The following is a 25,714-nucleotide window of genomic DNA, read 5'->3' as shown; positions in this document are numbered from 1 at the left end:
TTGCATGTAACATGAGCGAGCTCAACATGACCTGAGTTGCCACCGCCAGTGGTGAGAAGCCCAAATGCAACCTATTAAAAAAGAAGTGCTGAGACAAGTGAAGACTAATTGACTGCATACGACTGCTAACATTCGTGAAAGCTGGGTGTGAAATTTTGACATGAAGACGAGATGCTTTTGCACAGTCAATGCCCTGCCAGGAAATCTGTACAGGAGAAAAATTCCTTTCCGCGGATCAAACATCCCACAGGTTGCCATGGGGCCAATTAAGGCAAAGCCAATGGAGTTTGCCCAGCGCATATCTGCTCTAAGGGACAGGAGAATCAGACCTCAATTCTCTAATTCAGTACAATGGCTTGATAACGATGGACATGGAGTTGTTCACTGTGACATGCAATGGGACTTTGCAGACTGGAAAGGAAGATACCAATTCCAGGAGTTACAGTCAGAGTCAATTTTCCATCTTATCCCATGCTTTGCATCCATTCATCCCATCCATAGGTGGGAGATTATAATTATGTTGGGCTTTTGTGCTAAAAAGGAAAGCACTGTATTTTCCATTTCTATTAGTGTGTGCACCAGAGAAAAAAACCTCATAAAACTTAATAGTCAAATCCACCAGTTCGTTATTAATATGGTCAATCACCCCTCAATGGCTTTGATTCCAGCTTGTAATTTGGTAAGTGCACAGAAAGGTAGTCTCTTTGATTACATCTGCAAATAAGACATTAATGTCAATTCAGTGATATGAAAATTGCTCCTTCGTTCTGTAATTTGCACCTTAGTTATTAGAGGTTTCGTAAACAAGAGTATTAAAGCTCTCGCAAAACGAGCTGCAGATTTATAATGTCGTTCTTAATTAACAAAAACAACAAAACAAGGCAAACCTCCAAGAGTTGCCCATGCCCAGGTGTTCGCTGACCTTGGTCTTAATTTTTAACTCCTGGAAGAGAGGATAACGTGTCCCTTTTGCCTGGAACGCCAATCACTCCGCCGTTCCTGTGAAATGACATTTCTTCACTGGGAAGAAAAAAATGATTGGAATGAAACAAAAAGCAAAGGCAAGCAGAACCACATCCCTCGTTTCCTGTTTGGCAGCAAAAATGCCCCTGCGAGACTCTCAAGATGGAGAAAGAACTGGGTCAGTTCTTTGGAAAGGGCCCAGAATTGAATAGTGCCCCGTACTGTAATTCCTGTTCAAGTATGTTGCCATCGACCCGGAAAGCCCCCTCCAATTTTAAGGTCTGATTCAACGCCCATTAAAGTCAATGGGAATCTTTCCATTGGTGTCAGCAGAGGGTGGATCAAAATGGCATGACTTTACCTGTCTGGAAACAACCCCTGCCCATCCATTGGGTTTCTATACCACTGCACTGATCAATGGCTGGCTTAAGGTTTTTTGAGCATCGCTCACGGCTGGTGATGATTATTAGTCAGCATCACTGTAACCATGTGGGGTTTCTTCTGAACCTTTTCAGACCCAAACGTAATCACCATCGCTTCTCAAAGTACATAATTGGCTCCCGATCTCTAGTAAACCAACATGTGTATGGGTGAGCATATGTGCAAGCTGAGATCTTTCAGCCATTGCTCATACAGACATGCTTAAGCATCTGAGTTGGAAGTATTGTTACTGAATACATTTAAGCAAGAGTAAACTATGATTTTATAAAAAAAAAGGAAAAGAGTATTAAACTGGAAGGGAATGGAGACAAGCGTGGACATGAAGGAGAGGTGGAGAGTTCAACTGTGGGTCCCCCTACAAGCCACACGTACGTGAAAGCTCTGCGGGGTCAGCACTGTGTAGGCCGTGTTGAGAAACGGCTTCTCGTCTCACGTGCATGCAGTCTGTTACTATGGAGCAAGCTCTAATTGAGAGAATTCACTCCCAGTCTCATTAAAATCGATGCAAAACAACTCAGCACTTCCAGCAAGAACTGGATCAGACTGTCACACATGTAAGAGAAGAATCAAACCCAACAGTTTCAGCTTTATCTCAGGCAATATGAATCATTTGGAGGTTCGGGAGAACCCCACTTAGCAACTAGCCCTCTTGGTCCAAGGCCTTCCAGTTTTACCTTTTCAATCGAGAATTAGGTTGGAAAGGAGTCAGGCTAAAAGCAATGCTTGTGCAATTCCCCAGCAGACAAATCGGGAGTGTCGCGGTGGGGGCTCAGAGGTCAGTGCTGGCCTTGGCAGTAAGTGCCTGGATCCGAGCAGAGTTGCAGGTCTTGCAAAGGATGTGTCCATCCAGAGGGTAACAGCCCTGGTTGTCCCCTTCAGACAGGAGGCCGCCACAGTCCTGCAGCACAGACAAAAGCCGAAAGAAATGAATGGTGGGAGACTGAAATAAGCCAAAAGCACCCTCTTAACCCACTCCTATCCCTGCTGCTCCAAAAATGCAGCCCCAGGCAGTGTGAAGCACTCAGCTGAGGTGCACACGTCTCCCTTGATGTACCACAGTGATGGGGCTCCCAGCTCTCTGCTACATGCAACCCCATTGCAAATACAACGTGGTTGTTCCTTTCCCAGCTCTGAGGAAGGGGAAAGTTTGCAATGCTGCAGGAAACATCCAAGTTGCAGGAGTGTTGGTTAAAGGAAACAGGAATAATAATAATAATAAAAAAAGGCAGCATGGCTCAGAAAGTAAGTCTGCTGCTAATATCCCAGACTATGGGTCTCTGGAAGACACGACTCCATAAAGCAACGGAGCAGATAGGAGCTAAGCCATGTGCTAGCCGTACTAACATCACTACTGGAGCCCTCTGGGCTGGGGCTGTGTCTACCCACAGGGAAACCCAGGCCCTGCATCAGAGACCTGACAGCCTGGGCACACAAGACAGGAAAGGGAAGAAGAAAAGAGAGAGCCCATTAACCCTCTTGTGTTTTGCAGATGGAGGATTGAGGCATGTAGAGATCGAGGCGCTGCTCAGCACTGCAGTGTCTACATGATTTAGGAGCCTGTGCCTTGCTTTCAACCACAGGTTAGGCACCTGGAGCCTGTGTCCCAGTGACTCTGAGGGGTGGATGCGCTCCTAAATGAGGCAGGCATTGCAATACCAAAGCACGGCTTCGACACACGTGGGCCTCAACAGCTGGCCTAAGTCACAGATAACAGGAAGAGAAGGGGGCAAGGACATTCAACGGGGAAGCAGCACCCGAGCTGCAGAAAAGATGCGGCAGGGTGCCCAGGGCAGCTGCCGTACACGGGGGCTATGCTGGCTCCTGGTTGCCACCATGCCACTGGTGTTTCTTTTTAACCTTTGTGTGGCGGTGACAACAGCCATTATTTTCTGCCCCCCTCCACCTTCAGATCATCTCCAGGGGCAACTCCCCATGTCACCTTGCCCTATGTAGGTCACAGCTGTGTTGATTTCCTGGGTATTTTTTAACTTACGATTTTTCACCTGCTTGTGCCCAAACTGACAGGTGTTAACCCTGATTTTAATAGAAGAAACTTTCAACTCACAATCTATCGTGTGCTCAGATCTTACCATCTCATTACAGGGTCATACTCTCTTCCTAGCACAAGGACATGCTCATGAACAGAGGGCCTGACCCTCTTCTCTGGGTGTGCGTAAATTGAGAAGAGCTTTCGGTGAAGTCGAGGGAGCAACCTGGATGTGAAGCCAAGGCGATCGCACAAACGAGCCCTTTTTGCCTGGCACACAAGGGCATTTCTGCCATCACGGAATAACCCACCATAGCTTTTTCTCCTTGGATGTGGTCTGAATACTCACCTCACACCGGTAGCAATGAACATGGAAGTCGCGATCCAAGGCCACAATGCGGACAGTCTCCTCTTGACCCGGAGCCGGCATGATGGGCTCCTTACACACAGAACATCTCGGTGCAAATTTCCTGAAGAAAACAGGCATATTTTGGGTCATCCCAAAGTCATATTCCTAAGTGCAAAGTCATATTCCTTTTAAAGGCTTGGACACGCAACCCACTCGCACACTGGTTTGCTTTATACTGGTTTTGCATAGAGCTGTACATTAACCCAGGAGGTGGAGCAGACAGACAGGCACCTATCCGGGGGCAGCTGCTTGCAGAAGGCAATGTTACAGCTTCTGCCTGCCAGGTGGCAAGGCAAGAAGTGACATCCTGCTTGCTTACAGCAGAGTTACCTCGGCACAGCTGCAGACACATGGCACTTGCAGCAATGCAAGTTATACCGCTATAGTTTCATCTCTGATTCTACATTGGATCCAATTAAGCTGCAACAACGTAGGGGTTCATGTCATCCATCTATTCTGTGTTGACACAGTTGTAAAGCTGATCACGCTCACTTAAGCATGTCATGTGCATCAGAAAGTCAGACACAACCAATAAGCTCTGGCACAGCATATATACTGCATCTGCAAGCAGAGCTGCCTCCTTGAACAGGATGCCTTGAGGATGGTTTTGAGGGCCTACAGCACACTGCAGAAGACTTCAGAGACTACCTGGAGAGCATATTCTGCTTGCTAACATAGTGAGGAGGACTTTCAACTACATTCACCAAGGGATGGAGACACGAGTCCAGAGTTAAATAAACGGCCAGGGCAACGTGGATAAAAATGAGGTTAGGGGAAGCAATGGCGCAAGTCTCAGGGGAGAAGATAGGGCAATCAGTTGGATACCTGAGATGTTTGTATAAAGCTTGGGGGACAGACAGGAAGAACTGGGGGGTCCCAATACAATCACAGACTTAAGATGCAATGGGGATAATGGGCATATGTGGCTATAGCTTGTCTGGGATAAATAGATAGGGGAAGAAAGGAGGAGGCATTGCCCTATATACAAAGGCAATGCATGTGTGGCTGTCATGCAGCCCCAAGTGGGAGGTAAACCTGATCAAAGCTTCTGGGCAAAGGTCAAAGGGGAGAACAGGAGGTGGATGCCAGAGCAGATACGTGTTACAGGCCACCAAACCAGGAGGACAAAGTGGATGAGCCTGGGGGAAGTTTCCAAGTCGCTGGACCTGGCTCTCATGAGGAACTTTGATGAACTGGGAGGGAAATGCAGCAGGGCACGAGCAGTGCAGCAAGTCCCTGGAGTCTGTCAGGGATAACTTTTAGATACAGGTGACAAGAGAGGCCACCTAGGGAGGGGAAGCTCTTGATTTACTGTTCATGAATGGGGAGGAGTCGTGGAGAATATGAAGGTGGAAGATAGGGTGGGTGGCAGTGACCACAAAATGGCAGAGCACAAGAGCAAGCAATCTTGATGCAACAGAAGAATGGGAAATACAGCAAAGCCTGGCCAGGCAGACATGTCTTCAAGGAGCTGAACCTCAAAAAGGAATCCAACAAAAAGTGCAAACTTGGTCAGAGCAGGAGGGAAGTGTGTAAGAGCATCACACCGGCATGCAGAGGGAAAATTAGGAAGGTCACCGCAAAGTTTGAGATGCAACTGGCCAGGGACATAAAAGGCAATAAAAAGGGATTCAACAAGTATGTGAAGAGTAAGGGGAAGACCAGAAATGCCATCGGTCCCGTGATAATTTAGTTATGGATGATGCAGACATGGCTGAAGTATTTAATGCCCGTTTTTACTTCAGTCTTCACAAACAGGGGTGACGAGTGCAGTTGGCAGCGAAGATAAGGAAGGAGTTAAACAGCCTAGAGTCGTAGCAGAAGAGGTCAGGGATTGTGTCGATGTTTTCAAGGCGGCAGGGCGGGATGGGATGCATCCTGAGGGGAGTGAAAGAAGTGGCTGAGGTCATTTCTGAGCCATTCCTTATCCTCTTTGGGAGCTTGTGGAGGTCAAGAAACAGGTGAGACGGCAATAAAAAGGACAAACAAAGGACCCACCTTTACGAAAGGGAAGGGGAAGCTGGGGAATTACAGACCGGTTGGTCTGATCTCAGTGCCTGGAAAGATCATGGAGCAGGTCCTCAAGGAATCTAGTGCGATGCAGCTAGAGGGGAGCAAGGTGATCAGGAAGAGCCAGAAAGGATTCATGCAGAGCAAGTCATGCTCGACCAGCCTGATTTTCTTCAGGTGACAGGCTCTGTGGATGGGAGGAGAGCGGTGGATATGACATACCTGACTTCACGAAGGCTTTTACTACTGTCTCCCATGACATCCTCATTAACAAGCTAAGGAAATACAGACTGGATGAAAGGACTGCAAGGTGGATACAAAAAACTGGCTGGATCATCAATGTGGCTCCATATCCAGTTAGAAGGAGGTAGCAAGTGAGGTTCCCCACGGGTCTCTCCTGGGTCCGGTATTGTTTAATATATTCATTAATGATTTGGACAGTGGGATACAGCGCATGCTTAGCAAATTTGTGGACAAGTGGGGTGGAGTTGCAGACACTGGAGAACAGGGCTAGGATCCAGAATGACCCGGACAGACTGGCAAAATGGTCCGCAATCAATCAGATCAAATTCAACCTGGACAAGTGCAAAGTCCCGTACTTCGCCTGCACAAACACAGACTGGGGCACGACTGGCTGGGCTGAATTGCTGCAGAGGAGGACCTGAGGGTTACAGGAAATAATGAGTCAACAGTGTGCTCTTGTTGCAGAACAGGCCACCAGCATCCTGGGCTGTACGACTAGGAGTGAAAATCAAGGGAGGCGATTTTTCCGCTCTGCTCCATCCCTGCCAATTTCCCAGAGCCGTTTGGATGGACACTTGGCCGGGGTGGTTTAATCAGGGATGGTCCTGCTTCATGCAGAGGGCTGGACTACATGAGCTTGTGAGGTCCCTTCCAGCCCTACTTTCCTATCATCCTGTGATCTATAGTAGGTCACCCATCATTGTGGCATCTGAGTTAAGTAGTAGAGTGGGTCATCATTGTGGCATCCGAGTTAGGAGCCCTCAGCATGCGAACTTCCTGCATAAATCCACTGAAGTCAAGAGCATCTCTCCTCTAAAAAGGTCTTTTGGAAAATATGAAGATCCCAGAAGCTGAAGATGGGCCAACAGGTAGTAATCCTGGATCGTGTCCCTGCGGAGAGGTTCTCTGCAATATAATTTTTGGAAGCTCCATTTCTAGCTGGACCAGGCTTGTGCCTATATTGGTGGGCTGCCAAGAGAAACCACGAGGGCAAATCTGGCCAGGTGCATCTCTTACTTATCTAATTTGCACTTGCAAGTGGAGGTGGAAACAACTCCATTATTCATGGTTTGGGCACAAAAATATGATGTCAATTCTGCACCAAAAAAAGGGCCACCGTCCTGCTGAAATCTCACCCCAAAACTTGTTGGGTGGGAAGCAGGGTCAGAGGGTATGAAGAGCCCTAGGACAATGCCTATAGGAACAGCTCGAAGCCTCTTTTGAAATACCTAGCAGAAGGCAACGCTGTCACCCAGCCTTTCCCACAACTCCCGGCCTAAAAACTGAAATCTGTCTGCGGCAGGAGTTGAGGAAAATATCCGTTTCACTGGCAGCAGATGAAAGGCATCGGCGTAACTGTGATCAAATCAAACGTGAATTAAACAGTAGCTCTCCGGATAGCTGGGGAAAAAACCCATTCAGATGGCTCGTGCTATGACTGTAGCTGCAATTGCAGTTAATGTCTTTGTCCTATTTGCCTAAAATTTGGTGCTTACGAATGTTTTAACGTTTCTCTGTTTGGGCCATGGGGGACAACCTAATTTTTTCCTTTAGACACAGAGCTGGCTAGGTGTGCGAGGAGTCAGGCAGGAGGTAGAGCAAGGCGGCACCTCAGACAAACTCCCAGCATCAGACAAAGTAGGGTGTTGCCTAGGAAAGCTCACGCCGCTCTGAACTAGTAAGTCTCTAAGGTGCCACCCTGCCCTAGAGACCTTCTACCCGACTTCTAGCACACCTAGCCACCGCTGCCTCGAAAGGGAAAATCGGTCCATCCACCTCCTACCCTCAGATGTAGAGATGATCCCAGGGGGAGACACGGGTGTTTTGCAGGGAAAGAAACACCCACAATTTGGTTCTCATCTCGCAAGATAAGCAGTGAAAATGCCTGCTGGGAATTTTCAAACTGTTTTGCTTTATTAAAAAAAAAAACTCCAGAAAAAACACAGGATTCCCCAAAAGTAAAGCTCTCGTTATGAATTTCTATTTTTCTGTGGCAAAATGGGAACAGGTGGTGGGGGGGGGGGTGGAATGAAACCCATGCATTTTCACACCATTTTCAGGAAGATGTTTTGTGAAATTTTTTTATAAACCTATTCTTTTCAGAGAGCCGGAAAAGGGGGGCAGGAATTCCCTTTTTTAAGTTAATAAAAGTCTTTATTTTGTTCCCCCCAAGAAAGTTCAAGTGTCCAGTACTAAAATTTCCAGACTGGATTTTTGTAACTGCAATTTGCTCCCTTCCTCACTGAGGTTTTCTTTTGATGTCTTCATATGCCTGGGGTTCCCCCTCTCCAGGCACAGCTTATCTGGGGGCTGTACAAATCCTTAAAGGTATGGGACACAGTGGGGGGGGTAACAAGGGCTGGGAATAAATCCTTTTAAAGGGTTAAGACGTGGGATACACCTCCACAGAGGGAAAGCATTAACCTCTGGTGAGGTCTTGCAGCTGTGGAATAGCATCCCAAGAGAAGAAAGTGGGGAGACTTGTCCCTTGCATCACCATACCTGGGATGATCAGGTATAGTGATCCAAGGGATAAGGTAAAATGTGGCTCAGTATACTTCAAGGGGCAGACATTATCTTGGCTGTAGATGCAAGCAACAGGTCTTTTACAGTTCCCTGGAACGGCCTTATTAGCAACCCCTGTGAGTCTCATCTTCGGCTCTATACCCACACACTTCCCATTCTCCATCAGCGCGAAGCACTGTTCATTTAATGCCTCCATGGTGCAATTTATTTCAAGCTTTCCTCCGGAGGGAGGTGAGGCCCTTTCATGCAGGGAGAAGAGAAGGCGCAGCCTCCGGCATGCGCGGGCATGTGAGATGCGGGGCAAACCCTTTCGGAGTTGAAGCAGGACTCCCCTGGTGCCTTGGCTTTCTGCCGGCCCCAAGTCCAGGGTGCGTTTTACCCTGCACAGGACGCGTCTGGTTTCCCGACCAGGCTGACCCACGCCATGGCCTCTGCTGCTGCCGAACGCATGGGCTGATCTGGGCTTCAGTGCACGCATTTCATATTTGATTTTATGATTCCAGTCAATCGCGGCTGCTTTTTGTGCTGTCAGCTCAGCCGGCGTCTTTGAGCTTTCAGGCCCGCACGCCGATGTCACGAGGCTCTAATTACGTCTACCCCCCTCCCCCACTCCTAGAAATTAAAGGATAAATGCTTGAAATGTAAACTCACATTTGTCAGTATTGATTTCCTCTTTTAATTGAGGGGTGCAATGTGTCTGTCTTTTCTGAGCAAGGGAAACATTTCTGCTCTGATTACATCAACCTATCTGTCTTCCTTAGATGAGCTGTGATGACTGCAAGGGGAGGTGGGGGAAGAAGTGGAAGTGAGAGAAACTACAACCCCCAGAGATTTCCTGCTCTCTTAAATAGACATTTTACTACGAATTATTACAAGCATGGTAGCTCTTAGCTCCTCTTAAAGATAACTAGTAGCTGGAAACAAGGCAGAGCTAGCGTGTGGCCGGCTAGCTCTCTGCACAGCACGACTGAGTGCTCAGCAGGCTACTGGTGGGATCCAGAGCATAGCTTGAGATCCCCTGCTGCAAAGCAGCAGCCAAGTTGCCCCAAAGGGATGTGGAAGAGAAGGGCTGCAGCTGCTGGGGTGTAAAGCATGCACTGCACCACGTGTGGAAAATGCATCGTGTTCAAGGAGATCTGTGAGCTCTGAGACCAAGGAGCATTCAGCTGGCATATCGGATGGCAGCACACACTGCTCCCTGGCTTCTTGCGAGTCTCAGGAAGGGGTCCTAGCCACTCGGGACCCCTCCCCATGTAAAATAACCAAGAGTTTTGCCCTGGGGTCCTTACTTATGGAAATCCTCGATGCAGTGAATGTTCCCGCCGGCATCCACGGTGAAGGGGATCCCGTCCAAGCTGCGGTGGCACATCACGCAGGTGAAGCAGTGGGGGTGGTAGGCCTTCCCCGTGGCTCGAAGGATCCTCTCCATGATGGGCTTGGCACAGACGCTGCATTGCTCCAGCGTGTTCTGCAAGCAAAGAAAAGACACATGCATTTACACCAAAAGGCTGCCAGGTAGGCACTAGACAGTCACGGGGTCTGGCAGGACTGCGGGGATACTGCTGATCTTTGGGGAAAATGCCTTTCTCCTATTCTACATAAGCTCAGCGTTGCCTGCTTCACGGCTGCACGGAGGCAACGTGGCTATAATACCCTCCCTCTAAAGGCTGGATGCTACCTACGTTCCTTGGTTTGTAGGTTTTATTTACGAAACCAGACGGTTGCTGGAGCATAGAAGCCAGAAAGCGGTATTTCATTTCCAGCTGAAAGCAGCGGCTCGTTCCAACCCTGCCGTCTCTGCCCCATCTGTTACATAAACGCCGGTATAAATCTGCTTCAAACATTCGCCTTCGCGGGGCCTGTCTGCCCTCCCGATGTTGCCCAGCGTGAGTACACGATGTGCAGCTTGCCTTGTTCCCAAATGCGCGCACGCAAAGAGAGACGCGTTCCACCCTGGCAGCCGCGAGCGATAAATCTGCGGGCAAGCTTGGTGGGTGGATTCGCTGGACCTGGGGAGAGAGTCCCCTCCCCACCCGGCTGGCTGGGAATACGTGGAGTTATCAAATAAGTGCCAGATGTTTGATTTCGGGATGCAGCCGGTGGGCCTGTCATCTCTGGAAGGGGGAAAAATAATACCAAAAGAAAGGAAAATAATGGGAGCCGTTCAAAATCATGCCAACGTACAACACATGAAGGCTAAAGTTCTCCTGCCTTGCATGAGTCCCCCGAAAATCCTGGAGGGACACATTCCCTTCCAAAGGGTGGCACGGTCATTGCCCGCTTGACTGCACCATCATTGCCCATTGCCCGAGACAGTCAGCCGCAAGAGCCTTCTCCTTGCACCGAAACACGCTCTCCGGACACGAAACACCTGCTGCAGTTCAACATTCGAGCCTAACCTCCGAGGCCACAACTTCCTTGTGAAATGCAAACAGATCATTGGCTTGTTCCTTGCTTTCCTTGCAAATGCCAAAAGGTCAGTAGGACTTGCTTTTTTGGAAGAGTCAACACAAAAGGTCCTGGATTTCAGTGGTGTATGAGAGCTGCCTGCCATGGATGTACGCATGACCCACTCTGACTCGGGGCTGATTACTGGCAAGGTCTTGCTTGATGTATTGTATTTTTGCAATTAACAGGGTTCAACGAATGGTTCCTCAGCTATCTGTTTGCTCGCTATCACCGCTGTGACAGTGATTGATGTACCAGAGAGAAGGCCAATGCTGGGCACTGTTTTCTCTTTAGGGATGTTTTCAAGCTGAGTTTCCATATCAGCACTGCTCCCGATACCTGTAAAGGGTATTCTGCAATGTGGCCAGTACTGGGAAACCAGGTAGCCGGGGCACTATCTATGGCAGATGCCTAATATTAGTAGCTGGATTCTGCATCACTAACTCGTTAAGCAGTTTTGTTTTTTTATTGGTTCATTCAAGACTTATCCTACTAAATAAACTGGATTAAAAAATAAAATGGAGAAGCATGTGGAGTGTGGCAGCGGTTTGGGAGAAGTCAATGGCTGCCCTACGAATTTCAATGGAAAGGCGTAAAAGCTAGCAATGACCTGGGGCTGGAAAAGGAAATAATTTTCTCAGCAACAGGTCTGTTAATTCAAAGGCAGCTATCGTCGGAGCAAAGCCTGGCTCTTACCGAGCGCTCTTCATTGGTACATCTCCAAACACTTTGCTGACATCTGCTCGTGCCGCATCGAGAAAGCTCACGATTAACATTTGTAACTTTACCAAAAGGGGCCTGTACCAAGCATATTGCCACTTCTATACTTCCTCATTATTGCACTGGTTTTTTTATGCACAGCATTATCCTAGAAAAATAGACACGTCAGACACTTCCCATATTCTGCTAGAACAGTCCACGCCACAGAGAAAACGGTAAAGTAGACCAGAGGTGTCTAGTATCTCACGGTCACCATGTAGAGCAGAGAGGAGTGAGCGCAGCGCATGCCTTAGGATGCCATAGGGAGTTCAACATAGGAACCAAGAAGAGAGGGGGAGAGGTAATCAGGTCTGTCTGTGTCCACATCCTCTGCAGTGGGGGGCCCACAGCTGGACACAGGACTCCAGATGTGGCCTCCCCAGTGCTGAATAGAGGGGAGGAATCACTGCCTTCGATCTACCGGCACCCCTCCTCCCAGTGCAGCCCACGATGCCGGTCGCCTTCCTGGCACCAAGGGCACACTGCCGGCTCCTGTCCAGCTTCTTGCCCCCTGTCCCCCCAGGTCCTTTTCTGCAGAGCTGCTGCCCAGCCCGTCGCCCCAGCCTGGCTATAGGCTGGTGACCAAGGATTTTCAATTCTTTTTGCTAACACGGGCCACTGAGCTTTGATGCAACCTGACTAGCTGCTCAAGACAGGAAACAAATGTGCTGCAGCTTTTGGATGGTGCCGTCCTGGTCTACAAGCCATCTGTTTGCAAACCTCAGCTCAGTCACACCATTAGATGCTCCTCTACTGAAATGAGAGAAGCATTTTAATTTCCCTTCTCCTGATTAAATCCTTCTCCACCCCCCCTTCCCTCTATTGGAAATTAAGTCCTAGGAAAGGTACTTGTCTGATCCTTCCAAATCTATACAGACAAGAATAATTTCAAACACCCGCTCGCTCCCTGCCTAGGAATACATTTGCTTTCCTGTACCTCCCTCATGTTCCTCCCTGCCTGGGACTATATTTGCTCTCAGGTACCTCCCTGGCTTCACACTCCTTTTCAAGGGGCTACCCGAAGATGCTGGCTGCTCCGATTCACACCCAGGCGACACCCCTGACTCCAGCAAGGCTGCTGCAAAGGAGGACTCGGTCTGTTGTTCTAAAAAGCCCATTTTGCTTTGATAAAGCAGGCTAGCCTACAGGCCTTGGTAACTAATGAATGGCACGACGGTATTTTTGCGCATGACTGGAGTGGTATGTCAGCAGGAATGTGAGCTTGGTTTCATTATTTTGCTCTCCGTGGCAGTTTATCCGGCTCCTGTAACACTTCCCGGAGCTCTCTGGTCTCCAGGGAGCAAAATAAGATGAAACACGTGGAAGAACGGCTACAGGTGAGAGAAAGCTATGCATCCCTTATATATATATTTTTGGCCAAAGAGGCTACACGCACCTTGCATTATAGAGTAACAGAAAACGAGGGCTGGAGGGGACGTCAGGAGGTCACATCTAGTCCAACCCCCTGCTCCAAGCAGGACCAGCCCCAACTCCATCATCCCAGCCAGGGCTTAGTCTACCTTGGTCTTCAACACCTCCAGGGATGGAGACTGACTGCACAACCTCTCCGGGTAACCTGTCCCACTGCTTCATCACCCTCCTCGTGACAAAGTTTTTCCTAATATCCAACCTCAGCTTTCCTTGTTCAAACTTTACACCATTGCTCCTTGTGCTGTCTGGTATGTGTTTGCTTTTCTTCTGGTTTGGGGCCTTGGTTTGGTTAAAGACATGTTCATGTGTTGGGTTTCCTCCTCTGCTAGAGGGTCAAGGGAAAGGAGCATCCAATGCACTCCAACTTCAGTCTAAACCAAATGAAAGATGGGCTTCAAATGAAATCCCTGCTCCAAATAACTCTGGAAAGACCAAGTCCACGTGCGATTCGGGCCCATGACAAATAGAGCTGCTTTTCCCCAGGGAAGACTCTGTACTCAAAGGAAAGTGGAGCACGGTTTGAGAGCAACAAAAAACTTCTCTTGTGGGGATAATGCTTGCAAATGCCTTGGCGCAGGAGGGGCGGGAATAATCGAAAACAAAGAGGAATAAAGAGCAACGATCAGGAACTGGCTTCTTAGGAGAAGAGCAGTGAGTTAAGAGAGATGTAGCACGGGCAGGAGTGAAACGAGGACAGGATAACTGCGACACGTATGTGAAGGCCGGCAAGGAGTTTATTGAGGTGCTGGCATACCGCGGTGACGGCACTCTATAAATACCAGGGAGGCCGAGGGAGCTGCAAGAAAGCAGAGAGGTTTAATCAGACGAAATTAAGAACGGGGGAATCTAGGCTGCTTGCACAAGCTTTCGGAGCGTGATAGCCATTAGAGAGCCAGAGAGGCTCCCCCGGGAAGTGCTAGAAGCCCAACAGCTCGAAACTCTTAAATGTTGCATGGAAAAAAGCACTAGGAAATGGACTGAAGGGAATGGCCCGCCAGCGGTGGAACGGGCAGGGGGAGGCTGAGTGAGAAACTAAAACTTTTCTTTATTGATTAACCTGTGAGCTCCTGGTGATCCGGTTCGGGATACCCGTCGTGATTTGACCCACTGGTGCTGGCGCCGGGCGTCCACAGCCAGAGATGCAGCAGAAATGCAGCATGCGGGGTGACTTATTCCTTATTAATTCATTGGCAAGACATCAGTTGTTCAGCAGACAGAGACAGCCTCCCGAACGCAGGGCCTGAATGACGCACGCAGGTAGCGAGCAGGCGGCTAACTTCCTGAGGGCATCGCAGAAGAAACGAGTCTTTCAGAGGGACGGGAAGGACGGGACGGCGGTCCTTGTCACAGACAACGACACCAAGTGCCATTTTGGGCTGCATTAGCAGGAGCACTGGACGGAAGACGCGAGGTGACGGGGCCACTCGGCGCCCCGCTGGGAAAGGACGGAGGTGAGAGACCAAGATGACAGCGCTAATGCAATGTGGCCATAAAAGAAAAAAGTCAGGATGCTTCGCGTGGAGAAAAGATGAAAGGGGACACGCTGACAGGTTTCAAGTATCTGAAAGCGTGTCAGAAAGAAAATGAAGAAAAATTTCTCTCCCTTGCCACACAAGGCAGGGGCATGTGGTGATGGGTTTAAATGACAGCAAACCAGACTGAAATCAAACCTCAGGCAAAGTTTCCTGACTACAAGAGCAATGAGACCATGGAGTCAGCTGCCCACCGAAGTCACAGCATTTCTTCCATAGGAGGTTTTCAGGAAGGGACCAGACTGGTCGCTCTGGGGTGGTCAGAAACACCAAATCCTGCATGCGTGCATGGCACTGGGTGAGATGTCTCTGCCCTCAAGGTCTCTTCCACGCTTACGATGTCGCGATTGCGTCTTCTTCTTCTCCTGTGCTTGTTTAGTGCACTTTGCAAGATCTTTTATTGTACATGGGCAGGCTAGGCTCTTTGGGTAGATGTGATAGCTTTAATGAGACCAACTAAATAGCTGGAAAAAATGTCTTTGCAATCTTTCAGGCACATACACCCTTCGCCAGGCATAGGGAGACTCTGCTGGTGTTATGTGTTCTCCAAAAAAGAAGCTAATTTTACAACAAACGTGTCTGTGAAAATGCAAATGAGTGGACATTAGGAAGACAATGGCAGAGACTGCAGAGGAGGGGAGGAAAGGCTGGGTAATGTGTGAAGGAATGCAAGTGGGCAGCTGGAGGCAGGTTACCTGGGATGTCAGATGCCAGGCAGGTTGTAATGTGCCATAAATCCAAAGCCTATATTTAAGTCCAGGAGTGTAGGTTGTAGCTGTGTTGGTCTAAGGACATGGGCAGACAAGGGTCTTTGGGTAACTCTGACATTTTTTATTAGACCAACTCAAATAGTTGGAAAAATTCTTCTTAGCAAGTTTTTAGGCACAAGCTGATGAAAGGTGTTTGTGCCTGAAAGCTTGCAAAGAAGAATCTTTCCAACTATTTGAGCTGGACTAATAAAAGATATTGGATTTACCCAAAGACCCTTGTCTGCCTATATTAAGTCCATGATTTTTTGGATCTAGTAAGTAGACTGATGCAGTGAGGTTCGTAGGCTTGTCTACGAAAGGTGTTTTGTAAGTTCCCTTTGAGGACTGTAACTGAGAGATTGTGGGGGGAGTGATTATCTTGTGAGACGTGTGCACCCACAGTCTTTGACAGATTTTCGGTGTGCGTTCATTCTGGTATGCAGCTGTTGTTTGGTGTCTCCTACATATTTTCCATCAGGGCATTCAATGCACTCGATGAGGTGTATCACATTTCTGGAGGCGCAGGCATGAGATCCAGGAATGGAGATGGTTCTGTTGTGGGGTGTAGTAATTGTGGGAGTGGTGGACATGTGTTAGCACATTTTACATCTCTTGTCAAGGCACAGTACAGTACATAAAGAAAATCCCCATGAAACACACACCATTATTTTTGACAGACCATCCTTCCCTGGAACCTATATGGAAAATCCTCACACAATTGCAACCCATACTAGAAGAAGACCCAATTCTTGAAGAGACTGTCCCAGAACCACACATCCTAGCCACTAAATAAGCACCTAACCTTGCCAACCTTATCACCAGAAGCAAACCCCCTATCACCCAAACCACAATGAACGGATCCAGGGCATGCCAGGACAAGAAACGTAAAACCTGCCAACACATCTCCACAATAACTACACCCCACAACAAAACTAACATCACTCCTGGATCTTACAGCTGCACCTCCAGAAATGTGATACATCTCATTGAGTACACTGAATGCCTGGATGGAAAATATGTAGGAGAAACCAAAATACAGCTGCGTACCAGAATGAACGCATACCGAAAATCCATCAAAGACAAAAATACCTAATTACCTGTGGGTGCCCACTTCTCACAAGACAACCACCCCCTCTCCGATCCCTCAGTTCTGATTCTCAAAGGGAACTTACAAAAGACCTTTCGTAGACGAGCCTACGAACTTCACTTCATCGATCTACTGGATGCAAAAAATCATGGACTTAATCTAGAGTTAATTAGAAACTATTATAGTTAAAGCACCCCGCCACCATTTTGCAGCACGGGGATGCTGATACACGTGACGATGGAGTCTGCTGAAGCATGGTAATTACCATGCTCCAAGGATCAATGAATCGTAATTTAACTCAAGTAATGTAATTACTGTGGGTCAGACAAATCAGCCTCGATACTCGTGTATAGGCACCCAATAAGCCCAATTCCTTGTCTCTCCGCATAAGTCATATGCCCGAGTCCCCAAACCAATTTTGTTGCCCTCCTCTCGACTCTCTCCAGTATATTATCCCAGTGTGCCCAACTGGAGAGGGATCCTGTATGTGAGCCTAAGTGCACACAATTTCCGTAATGCATGCTTTAAACTGGAGCACTCTTTCTCCCTTTTCCGCATGGGGAGTCCAGAAGCACTGGACACATGGGGAAGCGCATACCACAAAAAGCTCCAGACCCATCTTGGCTGATTTGCTGACACCCAGGCCACGTGTCTAGAGCAAAGTCAAGCTGGGGTGCAAGTAGGAGTCCCTGATCAACACAGCTGTGCTGGCTGAAGCCCATGGTGTAGACACAGCCAGAGAAGCAACGCTGCTTTTGCTTCGATAGTTCATCTTACACCAGAGGAATAAGTTATAGCAGCCAGTATAAACTGCTCACTCCACCTCAATGCTGGTACAGCTAATGCTCCTGCACACTTGGCCTTGGACTCTATTTCCAATGCCTTTAAACAGTCTTTTGCTCTGCCTGGTTTTATGTAGGCTTGATCCAGGGGCTGGCGTCTTTCCCTGTCAGGACAAACTTAATTGGGATATTTGGAACCTGAGCAGCTGGAGGCCTGCCCCGTGACCGTCCTGCACTGCTGCAGGCATCCGCTCCATCTCCATCGGGGAGTTTAGTAGCAGCTCCTGTTCCCCCACTGAGGGAATAAACAAGCTGTATATGATTTTACAGCCTGCATTAATTGAAAATGTCAGAAGAACTGGGAAGCGAATCCACAGAGCACATGCAGCCTGGCGGAGAAACTGGAGAAGGTTCAAGAGGAGAGAAGGCAAGAAGGATCCAAAGATGGAAAACTTGCTTTCCCTGAGACAAGCCTGGAGCTCAATCCAGTAAGTTTATTGAAACAAAGGTGAAAAGGGGACTTGGTTGTGATCTTTAAGTGCCGATATGGAAGATATCAGGTATCCAGGTTGTAGCCGTACCAGTCTAGAGGAAAAGGCAATCAGGAATCGTGGTAGAGGTGCTATCTTTTATTAGACCAACTGGATTTTTGCAAGAGAATTTTTTTTTTTTTGCAAAAATATAATTGGTCTAATAAAAGATACCTCCTCTACCATGAGTCCTGATAGCCTTTTACATGGAAGATACCGAATTTTGCCATTTGAAATGGAAACTTCGCAACAAGAAGTAAAGCCAATCTCAACAGCGACATATACTTTCTAAGCTTATGCAAGAATATTTAGTTGGTCTAATCAAAGATATATTTCCCTAAAGAACCTGGTCTGCCTAGATGGGGAGATGGGATCCGATAGCCAGGGATGTTTGATCCAGCTGGCAAACTCATCACCAGATCAGCGGCTCCAAGTTGAAGTGAGATGCTCCGGAGCGGGGAGTATGTACGGTGCACCATCCTGAATAAGGAGCATAATTAGCCACTGGAAACAGCTTGCCCAAGGTGGTGGTAGATTCTCTGCTGCTCTTAAACTTTGAATTACGAGTAGATATGACAAGGAGAGATAAGTCACTGGGCCCAGGAGGGAAATTCATACAGGCTGTGGTCCGCAGGTCATCAGGTTAGATGCTGACCTGGGGTTTCCTTCTGGCTCTGTAAGCCCTGTTTGTAATTGCCTGATTATGGAGGTCCTGCCTCTGCGACTGTGCCTGCAGCCCTGCTACCATAGGCTTTTATTCTTTTTTTAAAAACATGTCTTTGTTGTTTCCTGCAGGAGAGAAGAAAAGGCCAAATCCCCCAGAGCTACTCATCTGCCACACGCTCCCTGCCCCATGGCCCTGGGGAAAGTTAGACAGCTTTTGTTCTTTTCCAATGCATCGAGCAAAGGCTTGGCTGAGTCCAGCCAGCTGCAAGGGGACGGGCACTTTCGCTGCCTGTTTCTTGGCTGAGCCAGCAGTCAAATGCTGGGCACAAGTCCTCAATAAGTTTGCATAACACCTGGGGAGCCCCCCGTCACTGTGGGAGTTTGCAAAGGATTATTCATGCTAAAGTATAATGGCACATCAAACCCCAAGAGGAGTCTGACTCCAATGAGTGCTGGACTGGGTGGCAACGTACTTCGAATGACTCTTACAATTTACCAGGGGACGATGTTGTCACATGGAGGAACTGCCCTTTTCCAACCCAAGGGCAAGAAAGCAGGTCTGGGAAATACATCTGAGAATGAATGTTATTGCTAATAATTATACCTTGCGCAAGCTAAACTATTATGGCACCTAGAACAATTCATCAAGGGACCCTGTCAAACACTTAGGCCATGAACTCCTGTTGCTTTATGGTGTCCTCTTAGCAGTTGCCTTTCTGGCGTCGTTTCATTTTAAAAGGTGTCTTTGGGAGAGAGAAAACAACACTGGTTGTAGGTCCCCCACAAAGACAAGGCTGCGCTGGCATGCAGCTGCGCACATGGCGCTCGCTTCCTCCATGACTGACTGTCAGAGCATGGGCCAAATATATAAACCCCCTGGTATATATGCAGCAAAGCCAATGAATGGGTTGAGCCCGGGAATGACAGGCTGCTCGGCAGGGGACAGCTGCAGGGGTGAGCACCAGCCAGGGAGGTGGCAAGGGACAGTCCTGGCTTGGCAGGAACGGAGGATCTGATAACCACCTCCCAGTTCGCTCAGGAAATCCCAGCCGAAGCCCTGGCTGCTGTCCCCGAGCATGACATCACGAAGAGTTTGCTGGCAGAGGTTGACTTCCAAAGATTGCTCCTTTTGAGGGAATCCCCGCCACCCACCCCCCAAAAAAATCCCAGCTAAGCAGCTTGTGAAAGTTTCTCACTGTCAAGAAACCTCTGCTCTGTTCCCTACCGCCGGTCCTGCGATGGGCCTCGAATCTCCCACGATCATTCGGTTTCCCTCTTGACTTCTCTGCGGCTGCTTTTATTTTTATAGCTGAGCGTGCTGCAACGCCTGGAAGAAGCATTAGGATCGACGAGCAAGGCAGGAAGCATATCCCATGCTCCAGATGATCTCCCATTGTTGCTACATATTTAAAATCCAGTCCTACTGTATTATTACAGGAGGAATAATACACGTCGGAGCATCAATCATTGTGCAAATACCCGCTGCGCTAGGTGCTGTACAGACGCAGAATGAAGATGTGCCCTGCCTGTAGAGTTTGCAAACTTGCTTTACCGTCTCCTAGCCCTGCAAACCCAGCGAGCCTCGCAGCAGCGTGCCACTGCGAGAGGTCTGCCTGACTTCCGATTGAAGGCCTTGTCCTTGGGAGATCAGCTTGTTACACAGACAAGAAAATGATGCGAGAGGAGGAAAACAAGCCACCGGCGAGGTGGGCTCCCATCCGGGCACCGTGACGGGCAGCCCAGAATGACAGGGGTTGGCTGGGAGGTGCAAACCTAATTAGCAGCACTTGTGAAAGCCACCCAAGAGGCATTGCAAGCAGCTTGCCATTTAAACTGATGAGAGCATTTGGAAAAAAAGACAAGCAAAGTTGTGCAGCAAATCGAGACCAAACCGAACCATGCGATTACTTGCAGGAGGCTGGGAAATTTTGTGGGGTTTTTTGGGTAGGGAATTTCATCTGCTAGCCTTCAATTGCCATGTCATTCGTTCTGGCGGCTCTGGCACTGCAGCTAAATCAAAAACAACGCCGGAGCTGCTCGTTGGCAGAGCAGGCGACCAACTGGCCCAAGCTGGGAAGAACAGAAGGGAAAAAAGCACAGCATTGCCTTCAATTCTCCTGGTTTATGATTTTGATGCGACTGATCAGAGAGGCAGAAATGTCATCTTGACCACAGCCCTTAAAGCTGGCTTAGCAAAAAGGAAAAAAAAACAGTGAGTTTGTGACATTTTAACACTTATTTATGGGTGTTTTTCCCTTTCTTGGCATTTTTATATTAGACATGAGCTCCTGCCTACCCGTTTTTTCCTGGAAGACTCCCTGGATGACTGGAGAGCTTCTGAACGTGGTATTAGAGATACCAAGAAAGCAGAATGTACTTAACAAAGGTGGGAAGCTCGATGCAGGCAGACTGCTGAAAGCCTTTTGTTTATGCTAATCAATATTTAATGAGTGCTTCACACACGTGGAAAGCAAAGTGCTCGGGCTGACGGTTCAGCGCCGCGAGCCGTGACTCAGACCCGGCCGAGCTGAGGCGCCGGGTCCTTCAAGGCAGGCTTCAAAAAGTAGGACGAAGGAACAATACTGTTGAATGCTTAAAAAATGAAAGAAGAAGAAACCAGACAGGATGAAGGCAGACTTTTCCCCGCTTTGCACCTCCCTCCCAGACTTGCCACACTTTAGGCATACCTCCGTAAGGAAAGCCTGAACCCCATTTTTCTCCTCTCTTGGCAATGCCTGAGGATTTTCTGACGGCTCCTGTATGGGGTGAACTGCCGTTCATTTACAAGCTGCGCCTGAAATCAATGCATTGAGAGAGAAACAGCACAAGAAAGCAATTAGGATTTATTTCATCTGGGGAAAGTGGTGTGATCCAGGCCCTAGGAGCAGGGGGCGATTGCCCAGGGTGCATCAGTTAGTCCATTCATGAATGGAAAGAAATCCTTTTCCAGCCCCCTGCTTCAAGCAAGCTGTCTGCCGGGAGCGAGGCCGGGTGCTGAGAGTCACGGGGCTCTGCGCTCCATACAACCGGGCGCTGTACTGAGTAATGACAAAGGATGAATAATGTAATGAAAAAGGAAAGGGATTTAGAAACGGCAAAGGTGCCACTGGGCTGGAGCACGGGCACTCTGCCCTCGCACGTGGACCTCACCAACCCCTCTCGGTGTGGCTGGCCAGAGGCAATGCCTCCTCCTGGATCCACGTGGTTGTGCTTAGAGTTGAGCAAGTGCCAGCAATAAACCTTTCAGTGGGTCTGGACGGGTCATAAAATACAGGCTCAGCATAAAAATAGCTGCTTCTGGGGGATACCTAATCCTGCATAATGCTGCAACCCCCCAAAAGACCCCAAATTCCCCAGGAGACTTGCATCCTGTTACAACCTGGATTGAAGGCAAGAATACAAGTCCCCCCCAAATCGCTGCTGGGCTGGTTTAACAGCACCTAGATGTGCCTAAGTCTTGGATAGGAGGCGAGCACTTTGGACTGGGGTACTGGGAAACTTCTGCAGGGCTGGGGTTTTTGGGATAAAACCTTCATGGATGCTCGGAGGTCCACCCAAGAAGAGGAAAGAAAAAACAAACTGAAAAAAAAGGCTCTATGTCCTGCAGATCTCCCTCCAGTGAAATGCGTGGTTCTCCTTTTTAAACGATTTTTGGAAGAAAGCTGGCACGGACCACGCTCCAGCCAAGCAGTGGCTAACGAGTCGCCATTAGAAAAGGAGCAATACGCCTGTGCCCCTGCCTCACCCCCACCCCAGGCACACGCTAGGGACCAGAACATTTTTGGCACCGGTCTGGCTTGTGTCACTGCTCACATCAAGCCCTGCTTTTCCATCCAGACAGTCCAAATCTCCGTGGAAATAAATGCAACTCTGCAAAGAATGACGTCCGGGGCCAGGCGTATCATCTAGCAGGTATCAGGATTATTTTTAGATGCACTGACATCTCCTTTTCCTGCAGCTGACCTGGATTGGAGCTCCAGGTCCCAGCCTGGGGAACCAAGTACGGCTGAGCGAGCCTGCTGGCGACAGGAGAGTCGCCAGAAGGGAAAGGCAGGTTTGGAGAGCAGGAGATGGGGAGAGGAAGAGTCTTTGTGAGCTACAGGAAAGGGGCAGGAGAGAAATGGGAGAACCGTAAAGAACAGCGCGTCTCTGGCAAGGACAGGGGCAGCGACACAGATGGCAGGCTGCCCTCTTTTGTCCCACGGGGCAGAAGTTGCAGGTGGAAATCTGCCCCTGCCAAGCACACGGCTGTCAAGTCTCAGCGTTTAATCCTGATTGCCGGCATGTCTGCCAAATCAAGTCCCCTCTAATAAGATCCTTCCTAGCTGCAGAGCGATAGGGCAGCTAGTCATCCCCCAGGGACCCTGGAAAGCAAAGCTCCCCGTGGGGACCAAACCGCCCGTGCATGCCTGAGTAGGTGCCGGGGATTTTCAGGGCAGGAAAGCTCTCCTGCTGTTGAGAACAGCCAGGGTTTTTTGCCCCCTTTGCTCATTAGAAGAAACCCTGGATTAGCCTGCAACATGAAGGATGCTGTTGGGGAGGCTCACGTCAGGGCGGAGAGGACCACAACCAGAGCGGATAGCTGGCATTTCTCCAGCAGCACCGGACATCGCTCCAGCAGGCTCTTCTGCACATTAGTATTGGGAGGAGAAGTCCTCACATCGCATCCGTTCCCTCCCAGCTCCTTCCAGGCCTCTAACACCAATCAAACAGCAGAGGATTTACTTTGGAAACGACTCACGGGGCATCGTCGGGGACTTGAGGCCAAAGAGCCTGCTAAGCAGTGCAGCTCATCAGGCTTCGACAACCAGATACAAATGGACTCGCTCTTTCTTGTCAACAAAAGCAGGTTCACAGGGGGTCTGATGGGCTTGCATGACTTCCCATCAGCAGGAAGGGAAAACAACTGGTTTTCCTTCGCCGTGCCAGCTGGACGAAGCGCAGAAGAACATCGCCCTGCCTTGCACGGGCTGCGGGGCAGAGCACGGCTGGCGCACGAGTCTGCAAGGCCTCCAGGTGCTTCATTAATGATAGCAAAGCCGCGAGCAATTACATTTTTAAAGCACTCTCCAGGTTTGTTAAACATGTGGTTGCATAAATAATGGGCAAAATAGCTGGGTCACCTCCTCGTGCCACTTCCGGGATGATTGCAATGGCAGAGGGTATGAAAGACGTAACACTGCAACGGGTGATCTTTCCCGTTCCAGGGTGGGTTTCTCTTCCCTGCTCCTGGGAAAGATTCAGACCTCCCTCACCACACCCAGGTGCTCAGATATGTTTAGTAGCCTAGAGAGGGTCTTTCAAAGTCACCAACATTGGCTGGGCCCATCCACCCAGAGCTGAGAGAACTGCCTCCAACCTGGCCAAAGCCCAGCTTCTTTTCAGAAAAGGAAAAAGAAAGAGAGGCAGAGAAGCCTTATGTTCCCCATTAAACCCCATCTGAAAATCTCATGCAAAATGTGCACAAACCCAAAGCCTGCAGCTAAGCCACAGAGCAAAAGCAACATTGGACAGCCCCAGTGCCATCATGCACTCCGCTTTCACAGGGCTTGTTCTTCAACGGGCCCTAACGAGGGCCAAAGTTTGTGGCTGGAGGCATAAAATAAAGTCATGCATGATGGACCGAGGCAAAAGCAGCCAGCACAGAGGCATGGGGAGCAGGAAGAGGTGCATGGAGGGGTAGGGGACCGAGGAGTCATGATCTTCCTTCTGTTTTGGCCATGTTTTACGCTCCTTGTGGCCCCATGGCAGCAAACTGGTCTTCGGGTGCAGGAGGGATCCTCTTGCCTATTCTGAAGGCAAGAAGATGCACGCTCAAGGATGCAGCCTGCCTTAGAAGAGCAACGAAACACATCGGTTTCAGAAACGCGTTATAAATCAGTCGGACCGGCGGCTGCAGGATCTCCTTGGAAAAGCTGACCCAAGCACTTGGTGTCATTCCTCGAGCTCTCCTGGAATCGGTTGTTCCCTCTGACGCTTGGCAGGGAAAGCAAATCTCATGCTCTGAAGACACGGGGTGGCAGGGTAGGGGCACAATTTGTAGGCGAGGACATTTCTGTTAGCCAAACCTGTGCTGGAACACACCCTGCGAAGGCGATCCAGCGGTTATTTTTAATGCAGGGAGCTGATATGAGTTCAAACACGCCCGGTGCACAGGCAGGTCGACGCGGCGCAGTCATTTGGCCCAGATGCTGTTTAACATCCAAAAAAGGCCCCAGAATAGCCCAGCTCTGCACACCGCATCGAGTCTCGGCGGACCCCACCTGTGGGAAGGAGCTGGAGTTTAAATCTTATGACAGCTGCACATGTTTCCAGGAGGCGGCTAATTACCCAGCCTGTTTTAGATAGTATTTCTGGCTCCGGGGCCTTTCTGTACTTTTCTGAAACAAACCAAACACATAACTATTTGAGCTGAGGTCTGAAATGCATGACTGAAAACCACAGATCTGTGATGCAGCCTTGCGCTCGAGGACCCCACGGATCCTGGTTCGCACCAAGCATTTCAAAGTCCTTTGAGGTCTAGCAGGGAGAGACGCTGCAAGGGCTCCGCTCACCAGTCTCTGCACCTGAAGTCCTGCTCCGTTAGCTGGGAGACCCTGCGACTGGGACGAGGGCTGTTGAAGCAATAGTCTGCACTGCGTGATGTGAGCACTGGCTGCAGGAAATGGTCTAAAAAAGTCCAAGCTCCCCCTGTACGGACAAGGCACCGACAGCTTATGCTTCTGGGTCACTACGCCCCCAGTTTAGGGGTTGTCTGACTTTCATGAGAGCCTGCAAGGGAAGCCGCGTGCATTCAGTGCCTCCAAGAAACAAAGAAAGCCCGATGCACCTTCAAAGTCAAGGACTTAAAAATCAATGGCAACTTCTGAACATGGAAGCTCTTATCTCTCCTCCTGCAGCAGGACAACTGCCAGTCACCTGAAGTACCTAAACCCACTTGTCATCTTTGCAAACTGTTATGACCAGCCCTCATTTCACTACTGAAAGGAGCAGGCCAGATTTGGAGAAGCCGTCCGTCAGCTGTGGATCTGGTCACCTAGGACTAGGGCCAGGCGTGACCGGATAGAAACAGGCTCTGCAAGTCTCCGTGTCCATGCGAATGCCCCCCACACTGTTGCAAGGCCGGGGGGAGGGGGGTCCCTTTTATTTCA

At 49.2% G+C, this 25,714-nt stretch overlaps 1 protein-coding gene across 2 annotated transcripts in view; it reads right to left on the bottom strand.

Moving 5' to 3' along the window:
• Positions 1-609: 609 nt before the first annotated feature.
• Positions 610-25,714, bottom strand: part of LPP (LIM domain containing preferred translocation partner in lipoma) — a 316,153-nt gene continuing 291,048 nt past the window's right edge. For both annotated transcript variants that reach the window (XM_019532903.1, XM_019532904.1), the window contains 3 exons: positions 9,869-10,047; positions 3,741-3,861; positions 610-2,302 (listed from right to left, as the gene is read on the bottom strand). In XM_019532903.1, the coding sequence (XP_019388448.1) occupies positions 2,174-2,302; positions 3,741-3,861; positions 9,869-10,047 (429 nt within the window). In that variant the 3' untranslated portion in view covers positions 610-2,173. The remainder of the gene's footprint in view (positions 2,303-3,740; positions 3,862-9,868; positions 10,048-25,714) is intronic.

The sequence above is a fragment of the Crocodylus porosus genome, unplaced genomic scaffold, assembly GCF_001723895.1.
Source record: "Crocodylus porosus isolate Cpor-Errol unplaced genomic scaffold, CroPor_comp1, whole genome shotgun sequence".
Taxonomy (NCBI): domain Eukaryota; kingdom Metazoa; phylum Chordata; order Crocodylia; family Crocodylidae; genus Crocodylus; species Crocodylus porosus.
Note: the sequence above shows the minus strand (reverse complement) of the source record. Positions and strands in the feature narration are given on the sequence as shown.